Source organism: Hippopotamus amphibius, chromosome 7 (genome assembly GCF_030028045.1).
Source record: "Hippopotamus amphibius kiboko isolate mHipAmp2 chromosome 7, mHipAmp2.hap2, whole genome shotgun sequence".
Taxonomy (NCBI): domain Eukaryota; kingdom Metazoa; phylum Chordata; class Mammalia; order Artiodactyla; family Hippopotamidae; genus Hippopotamus; species Hippopotamus amphibius.
Window position 1 is genome coordinate 126,042,840 of NC_080192.1, and position 24,617 is coordinate 126,067,456.

The following is a 24,617-nucleotide window of genomic DNA, read 5'->3' on the forward strand; positions in this document are numbered from 1 at the left end:
TGGCTTTCGCCTGAGGCCTTCCTCCAAGAACCCAAATATGAAGCCTGGCCGGCAGTCCACCCACTGGCCTTGATGCCCTCCTCTCCCCGCTCCCCACCTTCTCACCCGAGTCCCTGTACACATCCTCCACCCCCTTGCCTCCAAGCAAGTACTTTCACGCAGACTGAACTCCCGCCAGGCCTGCCCTCTGGTTCTCCCAGCTGCTGTGCAATCAGATTCTCCCCTGCCTAGGCCCAGCCTGGGACCCCTGCTCCCTGCATTTACAGGAAGCATTTACATAGTGTAACATACCTCTGTACCCAGCTTTGCCCACGTAAGATTTTTCCGAGACCTAGCTCAGTTAAATTCCAGTACTCCCCTCCTCTCTACAGCAAATTCAACCACCAGAACATTGTGCGCTGTATCGGGGTGAGCCTGCAAGCCCTGCCCCGATTTATCCTGCTGGAGCTCATGGCAGGAGGAGACCTCAAGTCCTTCCTCCGGGAGACCCGCCCTCGCCCGGTGAGTGAGAACAAGCCTTTCCCAGTGGCTGTGCCGGGGGACGGAACAGGGGGCCAAAGGAGCCAGGGTGGGCAGCCTGGGAAGCAACATACTCAGTTGGACCGAGGGAGTCAACCCCTGGGCTCGGATCTAGGGGAAAGGTGGGAGAGAGGGGACGGAAGGTAGCCGATGGCTGAGCCCAGCCCCAGGGAGCTTGTGCAAGGCTTGTGCAGTGGCTCCTCCAGCCTGTATCCATTTTTATGGCCTGATGATTGTGGAAAACCAAACTAGGGACAAACACAGAGAGGGGACTTCCATGCTAGCTGTGTCACTCACTCAACCAACTGATTTGGGGCAAGTCACTCTGCATCCACCCATTCTGAACGCCACTGCCCTCATCTCTCAAATGGGACATCCTGACCCTGTAGTTTTACTATCAACATAAAGTGCTGGGGTATTTAGGAAGGTGCTGCATACATGTTATGGTTAAAGGGCCAGAGCTTGGGGGAGTGAAGGGGCCTTGGTGGACCCACCTATGTCCAGCCCTGCTTGGCCACTGGACAGCCTGGCTTAGGGCAGCCAACCACCTCTAACCTGAGCATCTGCAACATGAACTCCGTGGGCGAGGCTAGAACATCTCAGACAGAGACAGTTTATAAAACGCAGCACACGGGACCAGAGGCCAGCTGTCTACTCCTGTCACTGCTGGGGTCTTCAAGAGGCCCTGGGCCCCGGGAACTGGAGCAGAGCAGACCCCTGAGTTAAGACCTGCCTTCCTTAAGTTGCCCCTGGAGCGTGAGGGCCACCGGGAAGACTTGTTCCCTCTCCACCCCCAGGAAAGCAGAGAAAGACTGACAGCCACTCTGCCACAGCAAGACCAGAACTGAACACTCTCCTCACAAGGACCCAAAGTGGTGGCGGAAACCTTGGGAGGTCACGCCTGCTCCAGTCCTCACCCTCACTCAGGCTCAGTCTAGAAACTGCAGCCTTAGGAGCCGCCACAGTGTCCCCGCAAGCCTCTGGGTGACCTATCTCGGCATCTAAGAGGAATCTGATCTAACTCCTTGAGAGGATGAGTGTGTGCGCACCTGAGCACACCTGGCAGGAAGAAGGGGCCTGGGGGAGGGGGAGAAAGACTAACCCTGCCTCATCTGCATTACCATCCTCCTCCTCTGAGTTTTCACATCTCTCAAAACCACAGATCTCATCCCATTTTGGAAATGGGAAAACAGTGGCTCAGAGAGGTTATGTGACTTGCCAAGGCCACACAAGAAGAGCTGGGATTAGAACTCAGGCCTTGTGGCTCCTGATTCCATGCTCTCTCCAGCCTGCTGTGCTGTTTATCCCCATGGTCCCTTTGGGAAGCCCTGGGTGCCAAGGTGAGGGTAAGTGGTTGGGAGCAAATGTCGCCAGCTATGCAGGCATCTCTGCCAGAGTCTGGGCACCAGCCTCGGCTTTCCCACCATCACCCAGTAAAGCAGAGCCTTCAGCCCTCGTGCCCTGAGCTTCTCAGCAGTGCTTCTGGCAGATGTCAGACAGGGGACCCATGGCATCACACTTTGGGAAGAGGCTTAGCTCTGAGTTTCCCACTAGACATTCCTGGGGCTTGAGGACAAGAGAGTATCGTGACCTGCTTGTAAAGGACTTGGCAAGTCGAAGTACCTTGGCGGTGGGGGACTTGCCTCTCTCTCAAAGGCAAAGGTATCACTATCCCTTGATGATGAAAGATGATTTGGATGTTGTCTCACAGAATGGAGTGCCATCAAGGAAAGGCAGATCACTGATATCTCCCGCCACCTCCCAGCCCCTGTGCCACCCCAAGAACTCTCAGAGCAGGGGCCTGCTGCCAGGTTCTGACCTCTAGCTGCAGGCACCGCCTGAGGGATGCCCACAGCCAGGAGACGGTCAACTCTACTTGGGAGAGCCGCTTCTAAGGGTCAGGATCTCCCCAACAATCTGCCCTTTAACCCTTGACCCTGCTCTTCTTCTGTGTGGCTCTCCTTGCCAACCATGCCCCCAAGTCTTGGGAGCAGCCCAGTCATCCTCCTTACCCCTTTACACACCCACTCATCTCAGATGAGCTGGTCCTTCCTGAGCTGCTGCCCATGATGGGTGATTTTAAATGTTGGGTCACAGCCCTCCAGAGTGACCCCATGCAAATGTGTTTGTAGCAGCAACTTCTGGCAGTGGGTGGAGGGAGCGGGGGGTGGGTAGGAGGTTGCTGGATATCCTGCTTGGATTCTCAGAACAACAGAATCCAACTTAGTGGAGTAAGGATCAGGTTGACTGTGAGAAAGGAACGTGATTTATAATGGACCGAGAGGACTAATATCAGTAAATCCTGCACGTGATGAAGGGAGGAACTGGCTGATGGACAGTAGGGCTGGAGACACACACACACTGATGAGAGGGTGGGCAGAGCTGTGCCTCCAGGCTGTGGAACTCACTGGATTCAAAGGCCTGAAGTCCACCTGATTCATTTGTGTGACGCCCCTGAGTCTCTCCAGGCTTACCTGATGATGACCTGCTGTGTGCAGGTACCTGGCTGAGCCCTCAGAGTCAGACGAGCTTTCTGTGCTCACTTCCTGCCATCCCTAGGGCTCAACAGCTCCATGGACCACCAGGATGGAAGGACCTCAGAGGTGGTCTGAGGTCTGAAGCTCTGGCTTCAAATAACGTACGGACATGAAGTAACGATAGGTATATAGACTCAGAGGACAGAATAGGTGCCTGGGCCAACCATGTCTGTCATGGAAATGAAATTCATGGGTACAGAGGAAAACATCATTTGATCCCAGGATCCTTGAAGAAGGAAAGACCATTTTAATGTCAAAATAATTTTGCAGACCTTCTCTTTATTGAACAAAATTTTATTGAGGGTTTAATATATGCCAGATATAGGCTAGTAGCTGTCTTGTAGTGTCAGTTGATTCAATCAATAATGACAAAGGCCATTAAGGAGTCAGTAATCTCTTTATTAAAGGTGATGGTCATTGACCACTATAGCATCTATATTTGTTTGGAATGTGGTAATCCTACAGGTAATGGCTCTAGAGAAGCAGCTTGGTACACGGTGGCTCCTTGGATGCCAGAGGTCACAGCATAGAGATGAGAACCTCTGATTGCAACCGATGCTTAGGTTTTCATCTTTGGCTTCGATTTTGCCAAATACCAATGCTGCCTCCGGCATGCGTGGAGGAGCGTTGTGTAGGCCACGTCAAGAGCCAGGAACATGAGGGCCCAGCACCATTCACGTCTCATCGCTTTTCAAAATGGATTTTTGCCACTTTTAGTATTTTGTGTCCCCTGTCTGCATTCTTTGCTTCTTCCTTTCATCTTTCCCTCTTACCCTCATATCTGTCAGTTTAAAAATACACCCCTAGACTGTTTTTCACTTGGTGAAACAGTTCCTCCCCCATGTCCTGTGATCCTTCATCCCTAAATGAAGAAGCTGCTTGAGGAAGCGATAGGTGTCAAGATTATTCTGTCTTTGATTAGTGTATACATTATCCTTTGGAAATAGCCCCTCAGAAACTGTGAGCAAAGAAATCATTCCACTTTAGTGGGCCTGTATTCTCCCCTGTAAAAGTAGGATATTGGTCAAAACAGTGTCCCTGAAGGGAACGCCACACACATGCGCCAAGGAATTCCGTGGGCAGCCAACCGCAGAGCCACGTGGACTCCCCTCTTATTGCTTCTCAGTACACATTTGTGTATAGCAACGACTCTGATGATTCCTCAGTAAAGAAACCTATTTAACCCAGGAGTTCCCATGCCTGTTTGATTAGATTCCATCCCACAGCCTGCTTTGGGAAATACTGGACAAAATCCTCTCTGAGTACTGGACAGGATATACCCATAACCACAACTGCCCAAAATTGCCAAAGGAGATGCCACATTCAGTGGCAAATCGGGGGGAGAAAACCCCTGGTTCCAAACTTCCCTGGTGGCGCAGTGGCTAAGAATCCGCCTGCCAAGGCAGGGTACACGGGCTCAATCCCTGGGCCGGGAAGATCCCACATGCTGCAGAGCAATTAAGCCCATGTGCCACAACTACTGAGCCTATGCTCTAAAGCTCGCAAGCCACAACTACTGAGCCCAAGTGCCACAACTACTGAAGACCGTGCACCTAGAGCCCATGCTCTGCAACACGAGAAGCCACCGCAATGAGAAGTCCGTGCACCTCAACAAAGAGTAGCCCCTGCTCGCCGCAGGTAGAGAAAGCCCACATGCAGCAATGAAGACCTAATGCAGCCAAAAAAAAAATTTTACAAATTAAAACAAAACAAAACAAAAAAACCCCTCCTGGTTCCACCTCCTCCTTTGCCCAGGATGGTTACAGATGGCCCTGAGCACACTGGCTACACCTGCACTGCTAGTTTTCAGTATTGGTTTTGCCACAGCATCCGCACCTCCCCCACCACACACACACACACACACACACACACACACACACACACACACACACACACACACACACACACACGCAGACCCACCCCATGGGTTACCGACTACCAGCTTCTGTGCAGACTGATTAGCGGTGCAGTTAATTTGCTCTAAGCGGCCAAAGACAGGGAGCCCAGATAAACCCAGCCTGTGAGTTAATGCCTGGGAAGATTTAATCCCTGCAGCACACCAGACTCATGGAGCATTTGAGACATCAGTGGTCCTTGCCTCTTGAGTGATGGGGGCTAAGACACAAAGAGACACAAAGAGACTCAGGGGGAGCTAGGACTGGGTCTTCTTTGGCAGGAACAAAAAGCATTTTCCTGGAGGGAGAAAAGATAGTTCTAATACTATAGCAAGATGGATGAATATTTCCCTTGGAAATACAATACTTTTCTTTTCCCCAGGAAATGGGGACTGTCTCTCACAGTGCCCAGTACTTCTGACTCTAACGAGGTCCCAGGAGAAGCCAAACACAAGGGCCGTTTCCCAAGACTCCCCACAGCGCCCTCCGTGGAGTAACCCCTCCGTAACTGCAGAGCCCTCTAGGAAACACTCACTCCGTGCCTCTTGCTGCGCGTCCTCAGAACAATCCAGGGAGGCCCAGAGTGTCGTGCTGCCTTCACAGACAAGGACACGGCGGCTTGGATGGGGGCCAAGCGGTCACCCCGGGTCACACAGCCAGTAAAGAACCCAGCTTAGCTCAACTGAGCACTGAAATGCGCTCTCACGGCACCTGTGCACTGTATCCGTATGCACTTGGGTACCGTGTGCTGCGTCCATGGGCACTCTGGCCCTTCTCAGACACGCTCTCCTGAGAGGCTCAATTTTAACTCCTAGAATCCTGCCTCGCCCCAACCCAGATCCTTAAAGCCCAGCTCAAAGCAGTTTCAGCTCCTCCCTATTCGCTGTGTGACCTGGAGTGAGTCACTGAGCCTCTCTGAGCCCTCAGCCCTCTCATCTTTAATATGGAGGTAGCCTCTCTTCCCTACCGACCACACAGGACGTTGCATCAAAGGAGCTCATGTCCTGGGACTTGCTCTGTTGCACGTAAGGCACTGCCTGATGGTCCGTGGGCAGAGAATATTCCCCTCCCTGAGTCATCTCCCCCAGAACGGAAGCATGCCCTGGACGAACTCCTCTCCGCCTCCCTCAGACCCACGCTATTGCTCCAAGGAGTCCCTGTGAGGCCCTGATCTGTTGCTGACATTTGGGTAAACCCTAGTTTGGCTGTAATCAACCGGCAAACCCCCCTTGTTCACTGAACCACGGCACTAGCTAAGCGTCGTGCTGGAGACCTTGGAAGTGAATGCTGAAGGCCCTGCCTCAAGGGGCATCAAAGTTTCCTTGGGGATGTGGTAAAATAAGCACAGAAGAGCACAGTGAATGTGACACTGCATGAGGACCTGCTGCTGCGACTTGAGGGGTTTAAGAAGACACCAAGAAGGATGTAGCCCCAGAAAAGACTTCCTGGGGCCCCACCAGGCTGCAGGGAAGCAGAGACGGGCTGCGGGGGTTGGGGGCAGGGGGACGGGGTGGCGGGGGGCAGCAACTTTTGCACAAAAGACGCTTCATGCAGAAAATCCGGAGATGGCTCTTCAGCTGCCCAGCATTTTCTGGAAGCTTTCCTTTTTCAATGTACTTCAGGTCTAGGTCTTTGGGAAGAAAATTAATTTTTAAAAAATATTTTTAAGCATTTAAATAGGGCATTTTTAAAACGACATTCCCTCCCTTGATTTCCTCCCAGGCTTGTTTATACACTTGGGGGATTCCAATGTTAATGAAGATTGAGGCCGGAGAATGGCAGAAAAAATGCAAAGAGGCAGGGAGTCTGCCCTTCCCGGTCCCTGTGGTTTGGGGTACCGGCCCCACTCGCCTGGGCGCTGTGACCCTGTAAACGTTGCGCCCACGCACAGAGATGGAGTCTTTGGTCTGGGCTGAGGCCCAGGCATCTGCATGTGTTTAAAGCTGCCACGTGCTCTCGAACGCGCAGCCAGGGCCAAGCCCCTGGGGCAGTGCACCGTTTGGCCTCCTAGTGAGCACAGGAAGCTAGTGTTTCAGCTCTCTCCCCCAGGAGAATCTCATCCTCCGGACACTTCTGTCTCCCACAGAATCAGCCCTCTTCCCTGGCCATGCTGGACCTCCTGCACGTGGCTCGGGACATCGCCTGTGGCTGTCAGTATCTAGAGGAAAATCACTTCATCCACCGGTGAGTCTAAGTGACCTTGCTATTCCCTTGCCTTCTGTGTTCCTCCCTACAAGCCTCAGGGGCCCAGATCTCCCTTTCAGAGCAGAACAATAGGTCTCTCTCCAACGTTGTTTGGGTGGTTCAGCTTCGTTTGTCTTTAGGATGATTATTACTCTATCAGGGCTTCATCTGGCCCATGTGTAAAGTGGGATCATAAAACATCCACGCCAGCACCGGAGACCCAGGTGAGCTGTGCCTGACCTCCTGCCGAGACTCCAGCCTGAGTCAAGTCCTAGATCATGTTAACATTTCCGTATCCAGAAAACTGGGCTCCTTAAGGGAAGTTTAAGGCGTTTGTAACTCCACACACCTGACTACAGGTAACTCAAAGGCGAGGACCCTGTTTTATCTTCAGGTCCCTGGCATGTAGTGGGCCACAAGAAATGTTTATTGGATAAATTATTTTTTCTAAACTACTCTGAAATGAAGAATAATGATTATTTCCTTTACCTCTGTACTTCATTTCTTCTACTCTATATGATTCTTGTGTTTAAGTGGTGTTTGCACTGGGACACCAAATCCACATGTAATGCTATACAGACATGAGAGAGGACGCGTATTTCTTTCCGTGTGGCTGTTGATGCCTTTCTCAGCAGACAGCTTGGCTCTGAAACCTGAACAGTCAAATAGATTGTTAGGCTCTTTGCAAAGCTCTTCCTCACAATCTGCTTCTAATTTAGTAAATGACAACCTAGTGAACTAATAAGCATTCATGAACTTATCCAAGAGTATAAGACATGTTCCTAACAATTAGAATATGTAAATACAAGTTACAAAATGAGAGAAGCTGTAGAAATAGAAAAGCATGTAGACATAGAGTAAAACAAAAAAAGAGTAAAAAAAAACAAAAAAGCACGTAGAAAAAGAGTTTAGAAATAGAAAAGCACATAGGGAGATAACAAGCTATGCTTTCTTCCCTATTAAAAACGGGGAAGTTAAAGATCGAGAAATACACTGGCCTGGCTTCCCAAAATCATTCCTGAAACAAGGCTAGAAGCTCACATTGGCTCATCCTTCATCACTTCATCGCGTTGGTCTTCAAATCTTCCTCTTGATTCTCAAACTTTCCTGCGTGCAGATCATTGTGCTTGATAGAAATAACAGAAGTAAGAGAGAAGGTGGGCCCAGTTCTTTCTGTTCTCACCCAAAGCTACGCTCTCGGCTTCACAGTGCAGGTCAGCCCTGCCATTGTTGTTCTTGCCCTTTTTACCGTGTCCAGAACTTTCCATAAATCTCAGCTCTGGGCTTTACTGCTCAGACATGACAAGGTTGTGCTCTTTTTGGAATTAGTCCTTGGCTAGAGCCATCTTTCCATCTTTTATCCACGTCCTCTAAGTCTGGGCTCATCCAAGAGCAACATGTGCCGTCACCTTGGTGAGTTCGGATCTCTCCCTTCACGTCTCCCTGAGGTCATTTCTGCCTTTTTATCTCCACCCCCACGTTAGTCGCCAAGCATCCAGATTCTCTGAGGGATCACATCCATCTTTCCTCTGACGTCTTGAAATCTGCTCTCCTAAAGGCATGATTCATTTTGACTCTATCCGGTGCTCTGTTATTACAGATAATAACAGGATCACATTCTCTCGAGATTCCTATCGCTTCCATATCTGTAAATAGTTACTGAAGGTCAGAATTAGATCCCAGAGTAATAGTTTGTTGCTCCTTGTATCTTTTATGAGAAATGAAATTGTCAAAGATTGAATCAACAATGTATCAGATGATCTGCTTTATAAGCAAAAGGTGACTATTAGCAGAAATTGTCCATCTCAACCAAAGCTTTCTTCTCGGGTAATTGGTTTGAGGAAAGAATCCTTCACGTCTTCTAGCTGGCTCCAGGTCTGTGGCACAGTCCCACAGTAGGTTTACCTTCATTCTCTCTCCTCCACCCAGTGTCTGCCTGAAGATGCGCAGACTTCTGAGCACACACACCTCCTGAATTCAGAGTGGAATTCCCTCACCAGATCCACACGCTCCCATTTTTCTATTAGATCTGTTTCCTTTGGACATGCTTTATTGCCATTTCAAGACATATGTGTCATTCTACCAATTCTTGGTGTGTTCTATGATATTACATTTACTTTCTTGCCATTACATTCAAAATCAATTTTTTAAGCAACCATTCCATGCACATCAATGGAAAGACCTTTCTGGAGCCATAAATATTGTTCCTGGTCTACTTCACTATATTTCTCTTGAGAAGCAATGGCTATATAACCTACTAGTTTTTCTTCTTTTTGATGTCATATATGTTATGCTTTTATGGTTTTCTTAGGGCATTTTATGCACCATTGCTCCTCAAAATTCAACTTAAACCTTCTGGACCAGGGCAGTGGCATTAATGACATCCATCTCCCACCCTGACCCATTGCTCTGATATCCTAAGCCATGATCCCCTATCCAGATCCTATTTTTTTAATACTATCCAATTGTTTTTTTTCCACATCCTTCTTTCTCAGCCAACAGTCAGAACCTTAAACCAGCTAAAAATATGAAAATACCACCTGTTCCCCCCAAGAAGTATTTTATTTTTTCTGTCCAGGACTTTAATATTATTAGAAACCCATTCCATACTTCTTCTGGGTGCATCCTTAATCCCCACATGCATGGCAAGAATGAGTTAGCAGTCAGTGAGGAGAAGCTGGTGAGTCTTGGAAAGCTTCTGATCAAGCCTTACAGGCGTGTTACGGGAGGATAGGCCATCCGGAGCATAACACCTAAGAAGACAAGATAACTTTATAACCCAAAAGAAGTGGTTTTTCTGCCACAAAGCTATGATGAATACAGCTTAGCAAAGGCTTTAGATAAAATCATGGATGTAAAAGCCACAATAGCTTATTAAAAAATAAAACTAGAAATACTTGGGAATACCTTGACCTACTTGCATCTGATCGTGGAAATCATGTTCCAGAACACTCCTTCAGACAATCGGCAGAAACCAACCAGCAATCTGTACAGAATGATAGCCTGAGGCCAAATGCATTTCTTATGTCCCTCTATCATCTTCTTTTAGCTTAAGTTTTTTGATAAAATAAGGATAATAATAGCACCTTATATCTTACAGGGTTGTGGTGAGAATTAGGTATGAAGCACTTAGAACAGTGCTTAAGTACATAGTAAAAGGCCAGTCAATTTCCTAGTTCCTATTATAGTTATTTTCCTTATTATTATCCCATTAAACATTTTCAATCATCTCCCCTAATCCTTTTCCATTTCCATGTTCATTCTGAGACCTAGAATTGCTTAGCTATTTCTTTCATACTGAAGTTTAATGTAGTAAAAAGAAATATAGGGAAGAAAAGGGAACTATTCGAACCTTCAGACTGGAGGTGAAAATCCTTGTGATGAATATTATACATTTATCTTTTCAAGAATAAAATTAGGAAATGCATTTTCTCATTTTTTTCTTCCCAGGGACATTGCTGCCAGGAACTGCCTCTTGACCTGTCCAGGCCCTGGAAGAGTGGCCAAGATTGGAGACTTTGGAATGGCCCGTGACATCTACAGGTGAGTAAAGGCTGCCATCACCCATCAGAGCTCAACCTCCTCAACTTCATCCCCTCAAGAGAGTGCAACGAGGTTGCTTGTGCCCTAAAGCATCTCTGGTGCCTTGTCAACTTGCCACCTAAAATGTCATTAAGTTCCTCTTCAGGACATGGGAAGCCTTAATTACTGCTCATGCCTGAAGGGCTAATTCTAGGATCACACTGCCTGCAATAATTGACACTAAACTGTTAATTAGATTGTCTTTCTGGTTCCAACTCTTTAGTCCTAGCATGTTCTGAGACACAGAATAACCAGGATACTTGATATGGAAAAAGTTCCTAAGTAAACCTTAACTTAACCCTTTTCCTCAATACTCAGGAATTCTAAACACACTTAGCTTCCATCACCCCAGGCAAGAGCACCTTAGAACTGACAGGAAACTGAGTTCCCACACCAGGAGACATGGGAAGGTAGTTGAAAGCCCATGGGTACTTAGCGTCACTTCTTTCTCCCCGTCATATTCTCGAGGCTACATCAAAAAACAAAATAAGTTTTAATTAAAAAAAAACACCCCTATTGTACTTTATCCCGCTCTTCTCTTCCCAATGCCTAGTTTCTTCTTTGTCTGATGATTTACAACAGTGACTCGCTCCGTGCGCTCAGCAAGTCACTCCCTTGCATGGTCACTAATTACACCTTCCCTAATCCGGAGATAGAGTGAGGAGCGATGGTCAGGTAGACTTTTCACTCTTTGGAGAATAAGGGAGACCCTTGAAGGCCTGCCACAGAACTGGTAACAATCTCAGTAGGGTGAGAATTCTGATGGCATCCTGTTACCACAGGAGAGCAGCACATGGGAAATTGTGAGTTAGCAGTGTTTTCAACTACAGTCATCTACCACCAGTACCCACCACATACCCTGGTAATGCTCCACTTCACCCTCTTCTACCACCCAGAGTCTCAGCGTCCCTCCCTCCTGTCTCAGAGCACCCCAGGAGAGCCTGTGCTCTAAGACACAAATGTTGCAGTGAGACTTAGTGAGTCACATGATCTGGCTCTTCTCCATCCTCAGCACTGAGCGCTCCCCAACTCTAGGCTTCACCACCCTAACTTCCCTACAGCCCCCACTTCCCACAAGCCCCGTGCAATGCCATGTGTCAGGAATGGTCTTCCTCGAGAGCTTCTTTGCCATTCAGCTCCATCAACACCCCCAAGAAACTTTTCCTGTACTTTACCCAGCCCTGGGTAGAACAAGTCCATTCTTCATTGGTCACTGAGCTTCGTACATCCCTACATCATCATGCGCGTTGTTCTTACTGCAGTTGATTGTGTCCATGTCCTTGGAAGAGAGACTATGACTTATTTATGTCTACAGCACGTGGCAAAATACCTAACATATACTAAGTACTTGGTTCATGTTTATTGAAGTAATTAATTAATCCAGGCGGCTGGTGGGGAGCTGCCTCCCATAATATACCAGGCACGAGAACACAGGGCTGGGGTGGAGCCGGTTTCAGAGGCATGAATTAATTTGTTAGTTTTTTATCAGTGAGTTGCACTGATGATGTCACTGACAAAACCAGTAAGTTACCTCGGATCTCGGAAGTCAGCTCCTCCCCAGCCCGGTGTTCTCCTGGGGGCTGTGCTATGGCAGGTGGCTTCCCGCCAGCACCTGTGTTGAATTAGATGCTGCGCAAGTGCCATGGAGGACCCAGAGCAGGACACCAGCCCTGCCCTCAGTTCTCCCATTTTGCATCTTGCATTACCGCGGATCATCAGGAAAGGTACTTATAAGGTTGGAGTCATGTTATTCATTGTGAGTTATAATAAAAAAAACCCACCAGGGAAATCTAACCATCTGCTAGCAAGTATTTTAGGCATTGCCTAGATCTTTTCTTCCATGCCTCCAGCAGGCTGTTTTTTCTCCGATTAAGTGACACTAAGGTTGTTAACTAGATGATCTGTGTCCCCTGCTCTCTTCCTGAACCACAAGAGCCCCTCGTTAATTTCAGTCCATTAATGGGTAGACCTTGCTGTTGCCACTCTCTCAAGGTACCTGGCTCAGAGCCATCTCCAGAACCAAGTCTGCTTTCCTCTTCTCCTTGCAGAGCGAGCTACTACCGAAAAGGAGGCTGTGCGATGCTGCCGGTGAAATGGATGCCCCCGGAGGCCTTCATGGAAGGAATATTTACTTCTAAAACAGACACGTGGTGAGTCCTGCTGCTGCCCTCCTCCAGGTCTCACCGTGGGCCTTGAGGTAGAGCTCGTGAGCCAGGTGATCCCACACTCTCGTGGGGAAGGGTAAGAGGAGAAGACTCAGCGTACCTCTACCCCAGGGGCTCTCAGACGTTGCTGTAGAGCAACGGAGCATCGGAACCACCAGAAGGGCTTGGTAAAACACAGGTAAACACTGGACCCCACCCTGAGAGCTTAGGATTCAGAAGGTCTGAGGTCACTGAGACGTTGCATTTCCAGCAAGTTCCCAGGCGACGCTGATGCTGCAAGCTGGGCACCACACGTTGAGAGCCACACGTAATTTTTTTTAACATAATAACAAAGTTGGATTTATTCCGGGAATGCAACATTGAGTTAAGATTAGAAAAATTGATCAATGAAAGTCTCCACATTGACAGAATAATGGAGAAGGAAATAATTATCAGCACCAATTGCTGCAGGTGATAGTGGTGGTGAGACCCCTTCTACACATAAAAATCAGCTTGGGAAACACTGTCTGCACCTTAGATCTCCAGAATTTATTCTGCATACCCGAGACCTTGTGCTCCTTGACCAGCATCTCCCCTGCCCCCTCCCCCAGCCCCTGGCAACCACCATTCTACTCTCTGCTTCCATGATTCCACTTATAAGTGAGATCATGCAGTATTTGTCTTTCTGTGTCTGACTCCTTTCACTTAGCATACTGTCCTCCAGGTTCATCCGTGTTGCTGCAAATGGCACATTTCCTTCTTGTTAAAGGCTGCATAATATTCCATTGTGTGTGTGTGTGTGTGTGTGTATATATATATATATATATATGCACCACATTTTCTTTATCCATTTATCCATCAACCACTGTTTAGGTTGTTTCCATATCTTGGCTATTGTGAATAATGCTGCAATGAACTTGGGAGCGCTGATACCTCTTCAAGATACTGATTTTATTTCCTTTGAACATATACCCAGAAGTGGGATGGCTAGATCTTAAGGTAGTTCTATTTTTAATTTTTTGAGGAATCTCCATACTGTTTTACATAATTCCTATAAGAACAACACATAATTTTAAGTGGCAGATTGAACCTGTGCTCCCTCCCAAAATACATACAAACGCACGCGTGTGCGCGCGCGTGTGCACGCACGCGCTCACACACACACACAGGAGTCTTTTTAGTTGCATAAAAATCCACAAGGACAAAGACAACAGCAATGACAAACTTTTGGAAACTGGAAAGTGTACAGACAAGGGGTCCCTTACTTAGGAGACTAGAAAGTTTACATCTAGGTCCATCCAGAAGCAGCCTGGTTCACTCTTCCTGATCAGGAGCCCCAGAAAGGCCCAGGAATGGAAGGTGCCAGTACCTCTAAAAGTAGATGTGCAGCAGAGAGGAAAAACGAGTTACAGATCTGTTTGAAAAGTAACTAGATCATTCCCTCACCCCGTCCCCTCCCCTACCATCACACAGGGCTAGGGGCTCCCTCTCTGAAGAGACTGAACTAACATCTTTCTGGCCTTGGGGACACCAGACATCAGTGAGGGTGAATTCTCTACTATAAGCAGATATATATACATACACATATACATAATTTATATGTATATATTATATATATTATATATATATTTAAGTCTACCTGCTTAAGGTGTACGCCCCCTCCATCCCCTCAGTACCAAGAGCATGGCAGCTAGACAGAAGGAGACGAGGAGATTTTTGTTGGAGGAACTGACCGATGAAGAGAAAACTTCAGACAGTCCAAGTGCTGGTGGGCTAAATAATGGCCATCCACAGGTGTCAGGCCCTCATCCCAGAAACCTGCCCTTGTTCCCTTGTAAGAAAAAAAGAGCCTGCAGATGTGATTAAGCTGAGGATCTTGCGCTGGGACAGTTATCCTGGATTATCAGGTGGGCCCTAAACGCCATCACAGGTGTGCTCATGAGAGGCAGAGGGCGGTTCCGTACACACACAGAGGACAGAGGCAGAGGTTGAAGAGATGGGGCCACACGTCAAGGAACTCCAGCAGCCACCAGAAGCCGGAAGAGGCAAAGAATAGTTCTCCCCTAGTGCCTCTACAGGAAGAGTGGCCCCACGGACACCTTGCTTTCAGCCTACTATCCCGATTTCCAACATCTGGCCTTCAGAACTGTGACAGAATAAACTTCTGTTGTTTTAAGCCACCAGGTTTGTGATATTTTGTTGCAGCAGCCAGGAAACTAAGGCTGCTCTTGAAACAAGCAAACCAGCTGCCCACCAGCTGACAGGCCTCATCTACATAGAGCTTCCCATCATCTTCATCGCGTTCCAGTCTTAATGCATGAACAGACGGCTGAGAATCAACACTTGAGAAAAGAGTCTAATCTGAAGGAAACAAACACATAAAAAGGAACTTGGAGGAAGAAGAAAGCAAAAAGCTTAGGAAGACTTTTAAAAAAATATCCTCGGGTAGTCAAATCATTGCAACAATAACCTAAGATTATCTAAACAAAAAATTATTGCAACCATAATCTAAGATTATCTAAGCAAAAGATTATTTATTTAAAACAATGTTTTCAGGGGAAAAAGTTCTTGGATATAGAAATATGATGAAAGAGCCCTCAAGGAGATGGAGCACTAGTCCCCTCCCTGGAGCCTGTGTGGGCAGCACACAGCAACATCCTTTCCAAGAGCACAGGGAGGGAAAAGCAGGGAAAGAAAGAAACTTGGCAAACACTATCTCAGCCAGAGGTCAAGGTCAACATCAACAGTGATAGATCATGATGATAGCATGTACCTTGACATGATATGATGAAATGGCAGTTAACCTCTGTGGTCTTTCTCCCAAAACCTGATAACTCCAGTCTAATCCTAAGAAAAACAGACAAATCCTAATTTGACATTCTACAAAATTCCTGACCAGTACTCCTTGAAACTGTCAAGGACACCAAAAACAAGGAAGATCTGAGAAGTTGCCAAAGTCAAGAGTAGCCTAAGGAAACATGACAATTAAATATAATATGATATTCTAATGGGATCCTGGAACAGAAAAAGGAAATTCAGCAACAACTAAGGAAATCTGAATAAACTATGGGCTTTAGTTAATAATAATGCCTTAATATTGGCTCATTAATTGTAATAAATATACATTAATGTAAGATGCTAAAAACAGAAGGAACTGAGTGTGAGGTATGTGGGAACTTTCTGTAGTATCTTCATAATTTCTTTACAATCTAAAACTGTTCTTAAGAAAATAAAGGTTTCTTTTTAAAAGATGATGATAGATGTGTGAAAGTAATAGAAAGGTTGGAAGACAGAGTTAAATAAATCTTCTAGAAAATAGAACAACTATAAATAGATGGGATAGATAGGAAAGAAAAGATAATTAAAAGGATTAGACCAATAGACCCAATTAGCTGACAAATAGGAGTCCCACAAAGAATGAACACAGGAGATAAAAGGAATAAAAATATCAAATAATTCAAGAAGATTTCCCAGAAGGACATACATTTCCAGAATGAAAGCATCCAGCAAGTGCCAAGCACTGTGAATAAAAAGAGTGACACAAGAGCACAGCATCATGAAATTTCAGACCAATGGTGATCAAGATGCCACAAGCTTCCAAGGAGACAAATAAAATCATAATGAAAAACGATAAGAGATGAAAGGGAATCCAAACAGAATCGAATTTCTCAGCAGCAACATGGGAAACCAAGAAGACAGTGGACAAAAGTCCTCCAAATTCTGAAAGCCTTGCATTGAGATAATGTCAGAAGATGGTGGCACCACAGTGATGAGTCCCCTTTCTGACTCATTTTTTGATAATGTGAGCAAGAACCTTTGTTGTTTGAAGCCACTGAGATTCGACTTACCTAAACCCAGTGGATCTCAAGGTGTCCTCTATGGTTATCTGCTACATCTGACAACACTACTTACCTGAAATTATCAACGTTCTATAATCAATACAACTTCTTGCTCCCTTGACTCTAAAGTAAGAAAATAAACATCTACTTGTAATCTATATAGTGGTTCTCTCAAAGGATACTGTAATCTATCTCCCTAGTTATCTGTCTTGACAGGCAGAAAACATATTGCTGGAATTCTTTGAGCCCTGCTGCCAGTTTCATCCATGATTTTGCTTATTTTGTTTTGCCTTGAGGGCACAAAGACCACTAATCAGAGAGGAATAATATACGCGCCAGGCAATTTGCAGGTAGTAGAATTAAGAGATCTAATAATGTATTCCAATCTGTCTTTAATTAGCTCTGTTTCAGCCTTCTCGCCTGAAAACTATGGAAAATATCTTTGCCCAATTCTCCTCACAAGAACCTTTGAAATTTCACCTAAATGATGTCAATAAAAAGTACTTTGTGTTCCTTAGGCAATGGAGGAACTATAGTTCTTTACAATTTTTGAGGTAATATTTATTAACATCAGAAAACTACAACCAGACACAAAATATAGGCTTTTTTTTTTTTTTTTGGTCAAAAAGCTAATTATGAAATTAAAGTTTTAAAATAAAGGTTTTAGTCAAAATATCAAAGTAAATGATTTTGGAACATGATTAAAATCATTATAAAGTTCATTTAAAACAAATGAATGAGAATCAAATACATTTCTTTAAAAAGAGAGAAATAAGGAAATAATGCCCTACCAGATATTAAAACATAAATACACAAAAAGTAAAAGAGAATGGTATCGACGCAAGAAGCAGACAAATAGATGAAGAGAAGAGATAGCCTGGAACAGACCGGTTTTACTCACAAGTGAGTAGTTGAAGAGAAAATTATTTTAGGAATAAGTATTGTTAGAAAAGTGGTTCTAGAAGAGCAAATAAAGATCCTTACCTCACACTATACAGTAAACTCAATTCCAACTGGATTTGAGAAGAGAGGGAAAAAAATACAACTGAAAGAAAATAGCAAATACTCCTCTAATCACTGGTAAAGAGAAGATTGTAGACTCTATAAAACAGATGGAGGAAATCACAAAAATTCTTAAAATAGATTCCACTACCTAAAATAAAAATCTTTGGTATGCTAAAAAGGAGAATTAGAAAGTAACTAATAGAAGTATTTGAATTTTGGATAAAAAATTAACATCTTTGATAAAGTATGTCCACAAATCAAAAAAACCTGATAGATGCCAAAACAATATGTGGTTTAAAATGGGTAATATGTGGTTAAATATGAACCATTCATAGGAGAAAAAAATGAAGTGAATTAACACACACACTCAACCATGTTAATTATCAAGTCAATAAATATAATTTAAAATATTCTACCACTTTTACCTTAAAAATCAGCAAGAGTTCTCATTTTTAGTAAGAACACCCAGTGTTGGTGAGCGTGTCTGATGCACAGTGCTGGTTGATAATCAGAGTGATGCACTGGGAAGTCCGATAGGCAATATGGGTAAAGAATTTTTCAGTGTTCATATTATTTTGACCTAGTAATTCCTTTAAAATTATCCTAGATTTTACTAGATTATCCTAATTCTAAATTCAGGAAATTTATCCTAAGGAAATCGTCCTTTTAAAAAATGTATCAAGATGTCCATCACGTATTTTTAAAATACTTTAAAAATTGAAAACAATATGGAAATGATACAGCAAATTATGGCATAACTACTCAGTGGAACGTTTTACAGCCATGTCAAATTCCATTTATAAAAATGTTTGTATTAGCATGCAAAATGTTTATGCTATAATGGAATTTGCAACAACAAAAAAATCACAGCAATTATGTAAAAAAATCTCAAGCACAGAAACTTGGACAGAAAAAGAAGATGCTGGTTATCTTTTTATGGAGCTTCACGTGTGGCTACTTTCTCCTTTTCTTTTTCTTCATATTAAGAATTCTTTATTGTGGGAAAAATGTGAAAGTAAAAAAATTAAAATTGTACGTGTGTGTGTGTGTCTCTGTATGTGTGTCTGTGTCTGTGCTTGTGTCCCTGTGTATATGTATACACACGTCTATGTATGTGCGTCTGTTATATTTATGTGTGTGTGTGTGTGTGTGTGTGTGCACGTGTACCCATATCTGCATCTCCCGTCCTGTGCGCAGGTCCTTCGGAGTGCTGCTGTGGGAAATCTTCTCTCTTGGATACATGCCATACCCTAGCAAAAGCAACCAGGAAGTTCTGGAGTTTGTCACCAGTGGAGGACGGATGGACCCACCTAAGAACTGCCCCGGGCCTGTGTACGACTCTCTTAGGAATTTTTACAAGTTACTAAGCACAGTTTTTCTTTTCAAAAGATATCTGCGGCCACATATGCTTTTTGTTTTAAGATGAAGGAACAGGTGGCTGACCTCATTTAATATGCCCCAAGATAGGAATGTGTCTGTGGCTTCAATGAGATGGGTTAGTCTTCCTGCCCCTCGAAAGCAGTAATGTCACATCTGAAAAGGTATCCATCGTCTGGATGGAGGCTGTGGACTCCCCAGGCTCACAGGCCTCAAGCACCTCCTAGGAATCTGTGTCCCGGACTCCGCCCCTGCTGCCCTACACCATGGGTCTTGAGTCTCCTTTGTTTCTATTCCCTGCGTTTTCTGCTGTCCTGTCTGGCATCCCTCACCTCTTTCCCACAAACAAGGCAGATGGGAAATAGAATACTCTGCCCCAGAGGTGACTTTAATTCAGGAATGGAACATAAATACCAAGAAGTCCATGTTCACGAGCCCTGTGTTATATACACCGTCACACTCTGCCCGTCAGCAGAGGGCAGCATGCACCAACCACGGGACGAGATGAGTCCCCACCCTGGAAGACAGTGCCACTTCATTCCCATTTAGAAAAGTGCTGGGGAAAAAATGTATTTTTCATCCTGTTTCTCTTTATTTTAATTAATGTTCTTGTTCTTTTAGATACCGGATAATGACCCAGTGCTGGCAACATCAGCCTGAAGACAGGCCCAACTTTGCCATCATTTTGGAGAGGATTGAATACTGCACCCAGGTATAAACATTTTTACCCCCTTGGCCAGCATTTACATGGAAAAGTCTTGAAGATGGCAAATACTAAAATGTGAAATAACAGTTACATCAGCCAGGAAATATCAGTTACGATCACAGAGTAAAATGAGTAGTATCTCAGTTTGCCTGTTTTGTAAACAAATACTAGTCACTGCCACATAAGAGGCGTTGAGGGTTTCCCAGCAATTCTGCTCCCACTTCTGTCACTAAGAACTAAATTTTTCCTTTTTTGATAGAAATGGGATAACATTTTCAGCTATGCCTCCTTTCGACTATGCCTCCTACCTCCTCAAGAGTGGAGGCCATCAACTGAGAACCACCCCCCCTTCATCTCTGCACCTGCACCATCCTCAGCGGAGGGGTATCCCCTCCTTCAGGGCGGCCCCTCCACCCGCACCACCAGCGGCCTCACGGGCACATTCATGCTGGCATGTCTTTCCTCTCCGCTGTATATGCTTTCTTCCCCCCTCTCTTGCCTCTCATTCTGCCAGGATATCTAATTCTGGAGAACATTTTAGAAGTCAGAAAATACTGTCTGCCTCTATTTCTACCTCTGCCTCAATACTGACTACACTACCTCTCTAAACTCCCTCTCATCTTAATTGTGACAACAGACGTACACATTTGCACACTGCAGCCATTTCTTGGCCTCATGATTCCATCCTTTCGGGTCCTTTGAGCTCTGAAGGCATTTATCTACATAGACTTCAAGTTATTTGGGGTTTTTTCAGAGAACTTGATGTTCAGTGGTTTTTAGGTTATTATGTTGTAATATTAATGGAGTACAACCACTTAAGTATATACTTTGAAGTAATTTTTTTTTCTCCAAAGTACATAAGATCCTTCTTAAAAGCAGAGAGCTCTGTACAAGCATATTTTGAATGACTCACTATAGAAATTAATAATTAATAGGGAAAGAACTAAAGACTAAAGCAGAGAGAATTAGAAGGTGGTTATTTTTTATTTTTAAACTCTTTAGTGATGACTACTAGAACTATATGCTTTTCTGTTAAACTGAAGTAATGGTCTTCCCAATTTGCATAAAATATTAGAGTTAAGTTTCCCCAACTTTAAGTTTTCTTCCACAAATTTTCCTCAGATCTCTGGCAATTGCTTTCTGCTTTTCTATATTAGTCTGTTGCTGTAAAAATGATTTAGCATAGAGTTGATTTTGTAAATGGTTCTCCTCGTAGCACCTCAGTATTTCCTGGGTTTCATCAGATCCAAACTAAAGAACCACTGCATTGTGGTATTGGCACATGCAATGATATGATGATATATCACAGAAATGTTACAACCAAGTGTAGCCCACCCAAACATGATGGAAATGGTAGGAAGAGAACTAGAGGTTAATTAACCTTATAAGCCAACATAGTGTGTCTCTCTTCCCCTCCCCTCACCCCCACCACACACACAAACACACACACACCTGAAGACAAACATACAGGCTTTTCTATTTAGTTGAACGGATTTCACTGGGAATAGACTGGAATCATCTTTTTAAAGTAATTTACAAATTTTTAAATCCATTAATCTGTAAGATTTGCCCAGAGGTGCTCTCTGCAAAGCCTTTCCGGACCCCACTCCCCTGCCCCAGGCAGTGGGCCGCTTCCCGGCACCCCTTCCCGGCACCCCCTCCCGGCACCCCCTCCCAGCACCCTGCACGCACTTCTGTAGTCACATGTACCCCCGAGGTCTTCAGAGGTGAGGATGATTTCCCGTTTGTGTCTTATTCCCCCGCGCTTGTAAATGAACACATTCCCAATGAACACTGAATGGTTTCCTCATCTGTTAAATAAGTTTGGATGACGTCATTGCTAAGGTATCGTCCAGATCCAATCCGTTTGGCCTCTGGTTGAAAGTTTCCACCCGTCCCTTTCTCCCACCTGCAGGACCCGGATGTGATCAACACGGCTCTGCCCATAGAATACGGGCCCCTCGTGGAGGAGGAAGAGAAGGTGCCCATGAGGCCCAAGGACCCTGAGGGCATCCCTCCGCTGCTGGTCTCCGCTCCCCAGGCCCGGCGGGAGGAGGGCCGCGAGCCGGCCGCCGCCGCCGCCCTGCCTCCCGCTGCTCCCTCGGCCAAAGCCGGCAAGAAGCCCGCGGCTGCGGAGGCCTCTGTCCGCGGCGCCAGGGCGCCGGCCGCGGAGGGCGGACACGTGAACATGGCCTTCTCCCAGTCCAACCCGCCCTCGGAGCTGCACCACGTCCAAGGGGCCAGAAACAAGCCCACCAGCCTGTGGAACCCCACCTACGGCTCCTGGTTCACAGAGAAGCCCACCAAAAAGAACACGCCCCCGGCCAAGGAGGAGCAGCGCGAGAGGGGGAACCCGGGCGGCGAGGGCGGCCGCGCCGTCCCAGCCCCCGCGGCCGCCGCCCGCCGCCCGGCCGCCTCGCTGCTGCTGGAGCCGTCGGCGCTGAGCGCCAGCCTGAGGGACGTGCCGCTGTTCCGGCTGCGCCACTTCCCCTGCGGCACCGTCAACTACGGCTACCAGCAGCAGGGCTTCCCCCCGGAGGCCGCCGCCCCGGGCCCGGGCCGCTACGAGGACCCCGCGCCCAAGGGCCAGCCTGCGCCCTGAGCCCGGCCCCGGGCGGGACAGGTAACGGCTCCCCCGCACGCCACAGACCCGACGTCACTTTTCATTCTGTGCCAGCTTGTCTTGAAGTGCCACACAAGACGCTGTATTTTCAAATTGCTTCAAAAGGTTTTGAGCGCGGGTTCATCCTATTCTTTCAAGAGGAGAAAATTTCGTAAAGACGAGTGAGGACCACGAGGCCCGGAAGGGGCTGCGTAGGGCTTTGGCGCACGGTTGGTGTCCACCTCCTCCTGTTTCTTTCTAATCCTGTGCGCGCCGCCTCCGCGCACGCAGAATGAGCGCTCCTGTGTTTCCTGGCGGGAGTCACAGATGCTCCCTTACCTTGTTGATGTGGGCCTGGACCACTTGAGGGCAGAGGGAGCAGAAAGGAGTTCCCTGTAGTGAGTCAGCACGGAGAAAGACATTCTTTACTTGGAAAAGAAAAATCATAGACAACACACTGAAACGTCACTGTGGATGACGTTTGGATGCTTTCAATTGGGCTGATTCGTCAACGATTGTAAAAATGTGGTGCATAGTTACAGCAGTAGAAAGAAAATGTGTATACACTCATCTAAATGAAATGCAAATACTCAGAGTGCTTTGAGGATGATCAAACACCAGTACAGATCCAGAGATTCCAACATCCTATTAGTATACCTCATGCCTTAAGAAAATCCTCCTACTAAAAGTGAACAACCGAGTGTGAGGTTTCCTATTGCGTTTGAAAACTCAAGATTTAAATTATTAATTACCAATTTTAAAACTTTCCACTAAAATAAACTCTGATGATTTTAAAAAGAAAAAATCTAAGCAGCAGTGACACATCAAAGCATAAAAACATATCCATTCATGGGCATTAATGTCAAACCTTCTAACAATTTCAATCACGAAGGTTACCAAGTTGAAGTTTCTACTCGTAGCAATGGATCATTGGAGTAGCAGGCCCTCCAGTGGTCCTAAAGGAGAGGTACTGATGCAGTATCCTTCCATCCAGGCTTCACCCAAGTTTCCTCTCCCTTAATCATGTGATTCTAGCATACATGGGAACACAAATTAGCTGAAATACATATAGCATAATTTGTATACCTGTCAAATACAGACTAAGAATTTTTCCTCTGGGCAACTGAGTAAAGGAACTAAGGAACACTTGGAGTGCTGAGGTTGACAGTGACATGTTACAATGAGCGTTTTGAACTTGATTTTCGCAGGTGAAATTTATCTCCATGCAGATGGGTTGGGAATCTGTTAAATCTTACACATGTACGTATGCAATGATGCTTTATCCGTAAGTTTTCATCTCATTCTTTCTGCTCCCCTTCATTCTCTTGCCCAGTTTCTTTTCTGGTGGTAGCTGTGCCAAAACATCACTTTGGGAAGAAAGCATTTTTTATCGCTTGTTAGACACTAAGCATTCCCAAGCAAAAGGACTGTGTATATCTACCTTTTCCCCTATCTTCTCAATTTCACCTACATCAAAAGTCTCACTCTGGACGTGGGAAAGCCATTCTGTTCTAAGCCAATACTAGACCAGTGAGTGCTGATTCCCCCTGGCAGAGCCCTGCCCTCGGCAGCAGTCCTACACATCTCCAGAAGCATTGATACCCTGGACATCACTTTTCCTTATCTGCTTACCTGCCAAAAATATTTTAATCAGACACACATGAAGATGAAACATGAATGAACTCACCTCTGAATACCTGTATCAATAAAGTTTTAGCTTATGCCCGGCACAAATAGCCTAATGATACAAACATGAATCTAACTCATAAACCACCTGAAGGGGGTCCAAGAATCACACTTTGAAAAACACTCTCCTTAAAAGGATAATGACAGAGAGGCTGTCAAAACTGAGAACAATTTCATTTTGTATTTGTAACAGCAGTAACCAATTAAACAGGGAGCATGCTACACGGTTAAATAGCCAACGCTTTCATTAACAAGGAAAAAAATCTTATCCCTTTCTCTTCTTAAAAGCTACACACGCATTACATTTTCAGGTTGTGCCTTACTACCACTGAGATTGATTTGTTGATTCTCTATAATCGTCTTTATTGCTATCAATTTTCATGTAAATGATAGTCCAATCTTAAAAGCTTGTCTACGTGGGTAATAAACAGCTCCACACTGAGCTATGACGGACCTCAAGATGTTTCATTTAATGCGCTGTAAGCCCATGCATCCGCACGGTATTAATCTGGACTGTTGTCCACTCAACATTGCTCCAGCC

General features: G+C 45.6%; 1 protein-coding gene across 1 annotated transcript in view; it reads left to right on the plus strand.

Annotated features, from left to right (window-relative positions):
• The window catches only part of ALK (ALK receptor tyrosine kinase), a 695,731-nt gene extending 673,329 nt beyond the window's left edge, over positions 1–22,402 (plus strand). Inside the window, exons 23-29 of the mRNA XM_057743015.1 lie at positions 372–501; positions 7,038–7,135; positions 10,586–10,678; positions 12,766–12,867; positions 18,903–19,037; positions 19,704–19,794; positions 21,704–22,402. Coding sequence (XP_057598998.1) covers positions 372–501; positions 7,038–7,135; positions 10,586–10,678; positions 12,766–12,867; positions 18,903–19,037; positions 19,704–19,794; positions 21,704–22,390 — 1,336 coding nt within the window. The 3' untranslated portion in view covers positions 22,391–22,402. The remainder of the gene's footprint in view (positions 1–371; positions 502–7,037; positions 7,136–10,585; positions 10,679–12,765; positions 12,868–18,902; positions 19,038–19,703; positions 19,795–21,703) is intronic.
• Positions 22,403–24,617: the final 2,215 nt, after the last annotated feature.